Source organism: Juglans regia, chromosome 8, assembly GCF_001411555.2.
Source record: "Juglans regia cultivar Chandler chromosome 8, Walnut 2.0, whole genome shotgun sequence".
NCBI classification, from domain to species: Eukaryota; Viridiplantae; Streptophyta; class Magnoliopsida; order Fagales; family Juglandaceae; genus Juglans; species Juglans regia.
Window position 1 is genome coordinate 25041024 of NC_049908.1, and position 11410 is coordinate 25052433.

An 11410-nucleotide genomic window follows, 5' to 3' on the forward strand; every position below is an offset into this window, starting at 1 on the left:
TAAAAGTAGAGCTACTTCCGCAGCCATTAGAACCGGAACAAAGGAAGGGAGAGATGGGATTTGGATCTTTGAGAACCCTAATTCGACCGCTATCGAGAACTGTGATTTCTCGTACCTCCACTCGCGTCACTACGACGCCGTTTCCTGCCACTTTCACATCCCCCGAGTCTGTTTTCATTGGCCCCCTTCACCGCTTAGCCCCGTGGTTTCCGATCTCGAACCATCTTCACAGCTTGACGGACGCTAGGTTTCCAAAGAGACGGCCCAGCGATAGGTCTCGTCGCAAAAGAGCCAGCTTGAAACCTCCAGGTTCATCCCTATCTCTCCAATACTAGCGCTTCTTTTACAGTTTATTTTTCTTCGCATCTTTCTCGGCAACCAAACTTGGAAAAGCGTGCGTTTTCACGAACTTTGCGGTTTTGTGAGATTAGCGTTTTCGGAAAATGAATTTCACGATTTAACTGCATTTGGTGGATGTGATTATTCAGAATTGACAGCCTGAATGGCTTATAATTAGTTGAAGAATGCAGGGCCGTATGCTTGGGTTCAGTACACACCAGGCGAACGGATACCTCCGAGTAGTCCCAACGAAGGCAGTGTAAAAAGAAGGAACGAGAAAAAGCGCATAAAGCAGCACCGCGCGTTTATACTGGTGCGTATTTTGTGAAAATCCTGAAGGAAGATCTGGTTCCTTCTAAATACTATGGGAATTTCTCCTTGTCGTTTTTGTTTTTGTTCGTTGTTCAATTGGGTTTGATTTAACTCTGGAAGTATCACCTTGGATAGGTTCGGTTTTTAGCTAGATAAAGCAAATAATTGATTTGATTGGAGAAGACAATTAGGAATCTATTGTGCTCTAACGTACCATATTATCGATATAATCCCCCCATAATCATTAAGCAGTAACGCAACCGAAGCTTGAAATGAAGATTCACTTATCAGGATTAGCAAACATTACAGAACTATGAATGCTCCAGTGATCGTATTGGATTTTCAATTCATCAGTCATGCTCTTGCCAATCATGCTGATGCAATAGGTGTGTGTATGCTTGACTTCTCTTACTTAACTCCTCAACATTTTTACCAGTATTTGTAATATGGGAACAGTATACCATCACGGAATCAATTTAACATATATCATGGGGAGTATGAATGTTTGAAATATATGAATCTATGATAAATGTGGACTTTTTGACTCCATGAATGCTTAGCTTCTCTCAGTTAACTCAATTTATTTTCCCCTAATAGTGTGCTGATAAGTATTCCGTAATAGTCATGCCCACCCATTCAGAGCCTTTATCAAGATATAAATATGCATAATGAAAAGATATCAGATTTATTTATCAAAAATGAAAATGAAAGATATCAGATTTCTTGTTCTGTAAATGTCTTTTAGTAAGCTGCGTTTTAATTTTGAACTGAGCTGAGTTAAGTTGAGTTCTTTATGAATAGTAGTGAGGTGAGATAGTAGAGTGAGTTTTGTGGGATCCACTTAGGGGTGTAAATTTAAACCGGGAAACCGGAAAACCGGTCCGGACCGGATCGAACCGGACCGGTTGGTCCGGTTTTGAACCGGTCCGGTCCGGAACCGGTTCCTATTTTATGAAAACCGGCCGGTTCCGGTCCGGTTCCGGTTCCGTAGTTTCCGGGACCGGACCGGACCGGTTGAAAAAAAAAATATAAAAATTAATTTTATATATTATATAAAATATTTATATATATAATATATAATTATATGTTAAATTTTTATATATAATATATATAATTATATATCATATATGAAAAAATTTCATATTATAATTTATAAATAATAATATAAAATGTTTATCTTAAATATGAATATTTGTAATTTATTTGATCATATGTTATTAATATAATTATATATAAGATAATGTTGTTATAATTTATAAAATAAAAGTTTAATCTTAAAAATGAAAATTTAATTGATCATATGCTTTAAGCATGATATATATATATTAAATTATTAATAACATTTTATAATAAGAATTAATACTTTATTATATATTTTTTACATTTAAAAAAAACGAGAAAACCGGACCGGACCGGACCGGAAACCGGTAAAACCGGAAGTACCGGTTTAGGAGGGTAATCGGGGCGTAATCGGTTTTGAAAAATATAAAACCGGTACATACCGGTTCGGTCCTAAATTTTGTCCAAAACCGGACCGGACCGGACCGGTTACACCCCTAGATCCACTTAAAATGAGTTTAAATGTGTTTGGATGTTAAGATGAGTTTAGATGTATTTATGAGAAGTAGAAAAAGGTTGTTAGTCCCACGTGCAAAGAAATGTTGAATTGCAAAAGGTTGTGAGTCCCATGTGTAAAGAGGTTTTGAGTTGAGATGAGTTTAGTAATTTGAGAGTTAGGTATTTGGATGTTAGACTTAACTTAAAATTAGATTGAACTGAGTTGAACTTAGATGAGTTTAACAACCAAACGGGGCTGTGTTCTTTAATGTTGTTGACTCTTCAAATATTAACTCATTTGGGAAAGATGAAATAATTTAGGAATCCTTAGGGGTTGGCTCAAGTGGTAAGGACCTTGGTCTTGGTGGTATACTCCCTCTAGGTCTAAGGTTTGGATCCTATTAGGTTTTAAACAATTTCTAGATGCAATCAGACGAGAAGAATTTTCCCTTGAATTACTCGCGGTACACTTGTGGGAAACTCCGTGCTGAGGGCATGTGCACCGTGGGATTAGTCGGGACTTTGTTCTTGGACACCCGGTGCCAATAAAAATATAAAGTAATTCGGGAAGTCCAAAGGTGGTTTTTAATGGTCCCTTATAACGTGTTTTTCTGTCAGGTAAAACTTACATTATACCAGCAATCGCTGTTGGACCTATAATTTGCTGGAGACAATCCCTACTATGAGATGGATATATCCTCTCTACTTTTGAACAACAAATTTTTTTGATACTTTGACATTTTTTCCCCAGGTCCAATTGCAGAAGTCTCTCGAATGTACATTTTTGTGTGCTAACATTAGATGTAAATTACTTCATTGTATAGTTGAATTTTTTTTTTTATTTGAATGCCATCTTGAATTTGGGCATGTGCAGTCAGAAAAAAAGAAACGAAAGGCTCAGTTGCAAGAGGCTAATAGGAAGAAAATTATAAAGAGGGTAGAGCGTAAAATGGCTGCCGTGGCAAGGGAAAGAGCATGGGCTCAAAGACTGGCAGAGCTGCAGCAGCTCGAGGAAGAGAAGAAAAAATCCATGGCTTAAAATTCATCCGCAGGACCTCAAATGCAGATGATGTTTCTTGCTTTCTAGCTTTTTACCCATTCTCGACTGCATTTGTCAAATTAGTTTCTTTCAGCTCCTATGTTGTTCTCTCCTATCTGTTGTTAGATAGGTGAGCCTGTGCTCAATTTCTCAGTATTTAGCCGTTCTTAACATATACAGTGGTCTGTTATGCACATTTTTCAATTGTAGAATTGGACTCTTTGGAGTTTATACTTTGGCATGGGCATTGGGCAACTCTATTGGCTGTCTTCCCCAATTCCCTCTCCGCGTGCTTTTTCCCCCTTCTAAACAAGATTTCGTTAAAATGGTGTTGCTACTCAACCTCTCAAAGTTACCACTAGTTCATCGGGTTCTTTGTGTATTTTTTGACCTTTTTCTAAATATTAAAAAAAATAGAAAATGATATTCTCTCCGACAAAGTGTACCGACATTTTGTACCGATCAATGTTTTTTTTTCCCCTAAAGCATTTGTGTATTTATTTAGTATTTTTTTAAAAGAAAATACTAAAACAAATGATTTAAATTTTTTTTTTTTAACACTATCGGGACAAAGTGTCGGAACTTCTAAGCTTAAAAAAATAAAAAGGAAAAAAAAAATATACTAAGTGGTAACTTACTACTTAACCATTCCTTCATTAAATTAGGCACAGAAATTTAGGGTCGGTTTTATTTTGTCTCATATAATTATTATATTTTTTTAATTTTAAAATAAAAATAATATTAAAGATTTATATTATAATAATATTTTATTTAACTTTCAATAAAACATTTAATTTCATCTCATATAAGCTTAACCAAATGAGACTTGGAAGGGGTGGAGGCTTCAACAAAAATTTCATTACAGAAATGCAACAATATAAAACAAATACAAATGCACGAGTCCAATGAATTTGACCAATGTTCCTTGACAGAGCCAAGGAGTCTGCTAAGAAGCGATTTCATAGTCCAATTGGTAAACTCTTCAAATGCAATTTGGGGAATGAACACTATAGTCAACTATTATGATGTTGTCGAAGGAGATGTTGACGTCTTCATCCTCTAAATCCCTGAAATCTATGATGAGGGAAATTTGAATTATGGTTGAATAGCTAGAACTGGAAAGCCCAGGTCGGCAATGGGTAACGTGGACTCTCCCCATGTGTCTTGTATTAGCATCTTGAAATATGCGCAGGAACACATCCACTCTCACATTTACAGTACAACATACAAGCACACTTGCATATTTCTTGGGTTGCTTCTTCAGTTCTTTGATCTCAGATTACAATAATAGTTCCCTGTATAAGCAATTACATTGAAAAGATACAAAAACCAAAAGCCTAAGAGCAAAAAGAAGGTTTATGGAATGCAGATTGCAATTGTCAATCTACACATGCTTTCCATCACAGCGCTATCGACCGGTAACTAGACATGAAAATTATTAAAAAAGATGTTGATCCTCTTCACTATTAAAGTTGGAAAGAATAATCTTGTAAATTTCTTTCAGGGGAAGACAGAATTGCACATCCAAAAACAGATCCAGGGAATTGTCAACTTCGGCTTTCACAAGCAATAGCTTCTTCAGCCACATTGTTGTAGAATGAACTCAATTTGGTTACAGCAAGTGCCTCCCCAAAGAGTGACGCTCGCGTTGATTTCAATATATGAACTTCCACATAATCTCCGACTACCGGGTTCCGTCTCTCGTTAACATTATCATCCGAACATGATGGTACTGATTGGTTAACAAATGAAACTCTATGACCTCTATCACTCTTGCCAATAAGCTCTGTATCTGGAGCTCTCTTATTGGGTCCTTCAACCAACACTAGTTGGACTGTTCCGATTTGGGACTCATAACATTGACCTGTGCTCTCACGGAAAGCCTCGATCAGTTCAGCCAGTCGCCTCTGCTTGACTTCCTCAGGAACATCATCAATGTAATTCCTATGGGCATGGGTTTTCTCCCTCATACTATATGCAAACATGTATGCCATATCATAACCAACAGCCTTAATAAGGCTTAGCGTGTCCTCATGTTCCTCCTCTGTTTCCCCACAGAAACCTGCAAAAGGAATAAATTCATCAAGAGGACAGTTAAGTATGTGACTAACTGTTCACAACGTGAAAGGTAGCAAATAATTGTGGGTTCTAATTTCTGGCTGCGGAATGTCAATGGACCATCTAATATAACTGGATATCTTTTTATAATTATATTTAGAGGTACTTATCATGCAATTACTCAAGCACAAAAAACAGCAAAATCACATTCAATCAGTAGAATGGGAATATTACTGTATTTACAATTGTTGGTTGATGTTCAATAGATTAACTACGGAAGCATTAAACAAAATAGCAACTTGTCATGTGATTGGTGATCCGACCTCTTGCATTGCTTTGCAGTAAAGATAAATACGAAAGTCCACAGAACAAGCTTCAATTCGAAGATGGCAGAGATCACTTCATCTACTATATTTTATCCTAAATAACTGGATCGGGCACACAATGTGGTCTGTCCAAGGTATTTTAGGTGTAAAATTTTGAAACCTCAATCACACCTACAAAAAGGGAATTATACTTTACCACTCTATACTACAACTCTTTTTGCAACATGATCACTTATTTATAGGGGTGGGCTCCGACTCCGACGGAATCGGAGTTGTCGTTTCCGACCTCCGACTCCGACAAAAGTCGGAGCCAACTTGCCCCTCCGACTCCGAACTGAGTCGGAGTCCGATTCCGATCGGAACTCCGAATGAAGGTCGGAGCTCCGACATCCGATCGGAACTCCGTGCGCTCGACGTGGCGCTCGAGCAGAACCCATCCAGAGAGGTTCGCTCGACGTGCGTTCGACGTGGCGCTCGAGCAGAACTCATACAGAGAGGTTCGCTCGATGTGCGCTCGAGCAGAACTCTTCCAGAGAGGTTCGCTCGACTTCCGCTTGACATATCACTCGAGCCAATGTTCAATACAACGTGCACTCGACTTGCGCTCGACACCTCGCTCGAGCGCAAGTGTTCAATATAAAAAAAATTTCGGAGTCAGAGTCGGAGCTCCGATTCCGACTCTGAATAGTTATTCGGAGCTACTCCGAATTCCGACAACTCCGACTCAGTCGGAGTCGGCGTCGGAGCGGAAGTCGGACGGAGTCGGAATTTTCGGAATTTTGCACACCCCTACTTATTTACTCAGTTATTACTTTACTCTCCCAAACTACCACTCTTTTTACAATGTGCCATTTCCTTAAGATTCAAATTTCTAGATTATGTCATGTTACCTATTTTCTGTCCATCTTAAGAGTCAGATCTTATTGAAGGGTAAATTGTAACTAATGTTTCAAATGAGGATGCTAAATGACAACTTTGATAGTTTAATAGTCATATTGCAAAAGAAATGATAGTTTGAGATGGTAAAGTTTGACTTCCCTTTACAGCCCCTCCCTTTAAGATTCAACAGTCAAGATCGTGTCATGGTACCTATTTTCTGCCTAACAAGTGCTAACTCTATAAAGAGAATTATAAAAAACTATCTACAAAGTAATGTGGCTTGATGTAGTACGTCAAATCTACTTTATAATAAAATAAAGTTTTATAATCTAATGTACCACATTAAGACACCTAAGCTTGTAAGGTAGTTGATGCCATTTTTTTTCGGTGGATCAGGCATTTCCCTTTTCTGACAGTCTTAATTGTGAGATTTTAATAACAGGTAAATTGTAACTTATGTTTCAAACTAGCATGCTATGTGACAACTTCGGTAATTTAATCACCAGATTGCAAAAGAAATAAGAGTTTGAGATGGTAAGGTGTTATTTCCTTGAAAGCATATACTTACTAACACTCTTTGTAAAAAAGTTCAACAAAGTGATTTTCACATGTAAAATAGAATCTAACAAGACTTACCACATATGAAATCACTAGTAATTCCTACTTCTGGAATAATTCTCCGTATCTTTTGCACAAGATCTAAGTATGCATCTCGCGTATATCCCCGACGCATTCTTTCAAGTACGTTGGTATTCCCAGTTTGTGCAGGTAAATGGATACATTTGCAAATATTAGGTCTGTCTCGCATTAAATAGAGCAAGTCATCAGGGAAATCTTTAGGATGTGGGGATGTGAATCGGAACCGGATTTCAGGGTATTCTGAGGATAGTCGATCCAAGAGATCAGAAAAACGTAAACCCATTTTTCTGACCTTGGACATGCTGGAAAATCCTTCACTAAGTCTCCAATTGGTCCCCGGTTCAACTTCATTTTCATCAATAGATGCATCATTATAGCTGTTTACATTCTGGCCAAGAAGTGTTACCTCTTTAACTCCTCCATTCCAAAGCTCCCCCACCTCCCTCACTATTGAGTCTACTGGACGCGACCGCTCCCTGCCTCTTGTAAAAGGAACAATGCAAAAGGAGCACATATTATTGCAACCTCTCATCACTGAAACAAAAGCAGTAACTGAATTGTTTGAGATTCGAACTGGACTAATATCTGCATAGGTCTCCTCAAGTGAAAGAAGAGTGTTGATCCCCTTCTGACCATAGTCTACCTCTTCTAACAATCTTGGCAAGTCTCTGTAAGCATCAGGTCCACAGACCACATCGACCATCTTGTCTGCATCAAGTATCTTGTCCTTTAACCTTTCAGCCATACATCCCAAAACCACTACCTTTGGAGGGCGCTGGGAACTCGACCTTCCAATAGCGACATTGCTCTTCCAGTGTCTCTTAAGAAACCAAAAGTAGTTAAGCCTCTGCCACACCCTTTGTTCCGCATTGTCCCTAATAGCACAAGTGTTGATAAAAATAATCTCTGCGCTCTCAGGAACACCCACCACTTCGCTATATCCAGCATTCTTCATGATAGATAGGACAACTTCCATATCATTGATATTCATCTGACATCCGTAAGTCTCATGATAGATACGCCCTCTTGAACTAACTTCTGAAGCAGGTAATTGGCTAGACACATAAGTAAAGAAGAAAACATAGAGGTATGAGATATAAGTTTGCATAATTTGCAATTGTGCAGAAAGAACATTAGAAGCTCTGCACGCTAATGTCCCTGAGAAGTCCATATGGGTGATGCAGAAAGCCGCCCCAAAGAAACACACTATGTGCAAATAAATAATCAATAACCATAGCAGACAGCAAAGGTACAAGCACTGTAATTGTATGCCATATTATGTGCACGAAGCACTGCTTTGCTCTCTCTCTCTCTCTCTGTTTATTTATTCACTCAGGTGGTAATTCTAACATACTTTGCACCTTAGGGTCGGGACTTCATTTAAAAAATTGACATGAAAGCAAAGCAGCCACTGAATAATTGCTTAGCAAAACGAAATTCATAACCATACAATCAAATTCCAATTGTAAAGAACTAGAATTAATAGTCCTAATAATGCCAAAAAGCTCAATAAAGTCAAATATATATATATGAAATGCTCAGTAATAATACGTGTGTTTGGGATAACTAACTCGGGTCGGGTTTCGGAGGAAGCAGTGAGAGCAGCTTGAGCAATGAAGTGGCGGAGGCTTGGGCCCTCATGAGCAGAGATATGTGATTGCGAGAAGCTTCTGGAGGAGGGAGCGAGGGGAAAGGTCTGCCTAAGCGGCCGTGACGTGCGGTGGCAGAAGCAGCTGGAAACGGAAGCCTGGGGCTTCGGTGGGGGCAGAGCCCTGAGGCCTAAGCGGCATCGACTGTGGAGCTTATTGAGGCGGAGACCGCAGTGAGTGTGGCCAAAGATCGAGGAGAACGACGTGAGCGACGACGCCATTGAAGAGGAGAGAGAGCTTGTATTCATGTGCAAGCCAGTCGGCTAACTCGGAATTGGATAGGGAATCGACCTGACCGTGGGCCGAGATGGGCCGAACTGGGACAAGGCCTTTCTGGTTTTAATGCTGGACCCCGGCACAAGGATCACATTCATTTATTTTGCAATACCCACAAACTTCCGAGAAAAGTCAGGGTACGTTTGGATAGTGAGAAGTATTGAGAATATTTGTGAATAGTAGTAAAAAAATAATAAAAAAGTAATAATAAAATATTGAATAGTAATAAAAAGTAAGTGAAAAGTAATGAATAGTAAAAAAATAGATAAAAAATAATAATAAAGTAAAGAATAATAGTGAGAATACTTGAGGTACTCTCACTTGCCAAACATACCCTAAGAGTATCGGTATTGATTTCATCAAAATTATTTTTAAAATTTGATAAAAAGTACACATTTTTTATAAATCTAAAACCTTCGTAGAAATAACCCTATATTGAATTAACTATTGAATACATCGAAATAATAATATAATATTATTATTTTAATAATAATATTTTTAAATTTTTTTATATTTTATAATTATATTAACTATATGTTAATTAAAATACAATTCTATTACTAGCAGTCGGCAGTTGCAAACGGCGCACAGTCGGTACTTAAAATAATACTGTTTAATTGCCACGTCAATAAATAAAGAAGCAGAAATGCGGGAAAGATGAAAGAAGCTAGCTTCTTCTTCAAATTTCTTCCGAAATGTTCTGAGCACGGCAAAAAAATAAAAAAACTTTGAGCTTGCTTTGATTGTTGAAAGAAAGTGGGAAAAATACTGGGAATCATCGGTTTGATTATTTTCTTCCGAAATATTCTTCTGCATTAGTCTTCGTCATCGTCGTCGTAAATAAACCGGTAAAATGGTCTTCGTCTTCTTCTTCACAGTACTCTACCGTGCGGGTCTTCGTCTTCTTCTTCACCGTGTGGTAAGAAATCATAGATTGGATTGTGCTTTGAATGTATTTGATGAATTTCCTCTATTTTGAAGCTATTTTTTCAAGCTCTGTTTTCAAGCTTGAAAACATGTCTAAAAATGTCTAAAAATGGGTTTCGGTTTCTCAAAACAGAAGCACCAAGTGTTTTTCATTTAGGGAACACAACACAGAAGCACTAAAGTGTTTCGTCGGGCGACACAACTGAGTGTTTTTCATTTTTTATAACAACAGCAGGACACATCTCCCTCCGTTTAACAACAGCAGCCTGTAGGACACATGATCTCCCTCCGAAAAATTAGTGGCAGCTGCTTGCACTGCCACCGAGCACGTAGGAATTGAGCTCCCTCCGTTTGACACATCGCCCAGAAAGACTTACCCGTAGCCTCCATTTTCCTTTACTTCTTATTTACACTTCATTTCTTCTCCCTCAATTTCAGGTATGTAAATCCCTTGTTAATTTTTTTGTTTTTTAATTTTCACCTACCATTTAAACCATATCCTCCAACAGGTATATATATATATACCGACCCTTAAGCTTTGAGGACTTGAATTGGTAAGTTTTCTATGCTCTTAAATTTATGTAAATTTTTAATTTATAGTACTCATGTTAGTTATGATTATAGATTATTATATGTGTGATTGAATGGTAACAATTTTGGGAAAAATGGGTCAGGGATCTTGGTTTTGCTATGTAAAACTTGGGTTAATTTCTTCTTCACCGTGTGGTAAGAAATCATAGATTGGATTGTGCTTTGAATGTATTGGATGAATTTCCTCTGTTTTGAAGCTATTTTTTCAAGCTCTGTTTTACTCCCCATGACAACATTGCCTTTCCATGGAAGTCCATTTGGAGGAGCAAGTATACCTTGAGAGCAGCTTTCTTTGTTTGGACGGTTGCAATTGGGAAGATCCTTACTTTAGACAACTTGAGAAGAGACACATGATGGTGATTAAGTGGTGCTGTATAAGAAAGAGGTAGCTAGCATGCTACAGCAAACTGTTCAGTTTATATGGACTTAGTTGGGTGATGCCTTGTTGGGTGATAGAGCTGTTAGCCTACGAGAAGGGATGGGTTGGTCGCCATCATAGTGAGACCTTGGGAAAATCAGCCTGATTTGTTTGATGTGGTGCATATGAAACGTAAGAAATGAGTGAAGCTTTGAAGACAAAGCAAGGACCATCCAGGAACTCAAGACTTTCTTTCTAATGCACTGTACCCTTGAATCTCAACCACTCTATGCCTTTCTAGTCTATGGTTCTGGAATTTTACAACTCTTATCTCCTGACTAGAAGCTTTTGATGTATACCCTGGTGTAATTCCTTTTTCTTTTTATGGTCTATCACTTATCTTAATTATAGGAAGAAAAGAATTTTAGTACTTGCAAGGAATTTGACACTACATAATTTT

General features: G+C 38.1%; 2 protein-coding genes across 2 annotated transcripts; one reads left to right on the top strand and one right to left on the bottom strand.

Moving 5' to 3' along the window:
- On the top strand, positions 1–3502 carry LOC109008540. The gene is made up of 3 exons (XM_018988664.2): positions 1–309; positions 531–652; positions 3083–3502. Exons 1-3 carry the CDS (start codon positions 54–56, stop codon positions 3245–3247), a joined length of 543 nt encoding a protein of 180 aa, XP_018844209.2. The 5' UTR covers positions 1–53; the 3' UTR covers positions 3248–3502.
- Positions 3503–4430: 928 nt separating this feature from the next.
- LOC109008539 (CDK5RAP1-like protein) lies at positions 4431–9064 on the bottom strand. The gene is made up of 3 exons (XM_035693407.1): positions 8721–9064; positions 7147–8204; positions 4431–5309 (listed from the first exon to the last, which is right to left on the bottom strand). The coding sequence occupies exons 1-3, from the start codon at positions 9044–9046 to the stop codon at positions 4795–4797; spliced, it is 1899 nt and encodes a 632-aa protein (XP_035549300.1). The 5' UTR covers positions 9047–9064; the 3' UTR covers positions 4431–4794.
- Between the last annotated feature and the right edge of the window lie 2346 nt (positions 9065–11410).

Bases quoted from the DNA above. Each gene is read 5' to 3' on its own strand.
- LOC109008540 (XM_018988664.2), top strand. From the start codon at position 54: ATGGGATTTGGATCTTTGAGAACCCTAATTCGACCGCTATCGAGAACT. The intron at 310-530 runs GTTCATCCCTAT...TGAAGAATGCAG, and splicing joins AGCCAGCTTGAAACCTCCAG to GGCCGTATGCTTGGGTTCAG. The intron at 653-3,082 runs GTGCGTATTTTG...GGGCATGTGCAG, and splicing joins AGCACCGCGCGTTTATACTG to TCAGAAAAAAAGAAACGAAA.
- LOC109008539 (XM_035693407.1), bottom strand. From the start codon at position 9,046: ATGAATACAAGCTCTCTCTCCTCTTCAATGGCGTCGTCGCTCACGTCG. The intron at 8,205-8,720 runs GTTAGTTATCCC...TTATGTGTCTAG, and splicing joins TCCTCCGAAACCCGACCCGA to CCAATTACCTGCTTCAGAAG. The intron at 5,310-7,146 runs GTAAGTCTTGTT...TTCCTTTTGCAG, and splicing joins TACTAGTGATTTCATATGTG to GTTTCTGTGGGGAAACAGAG.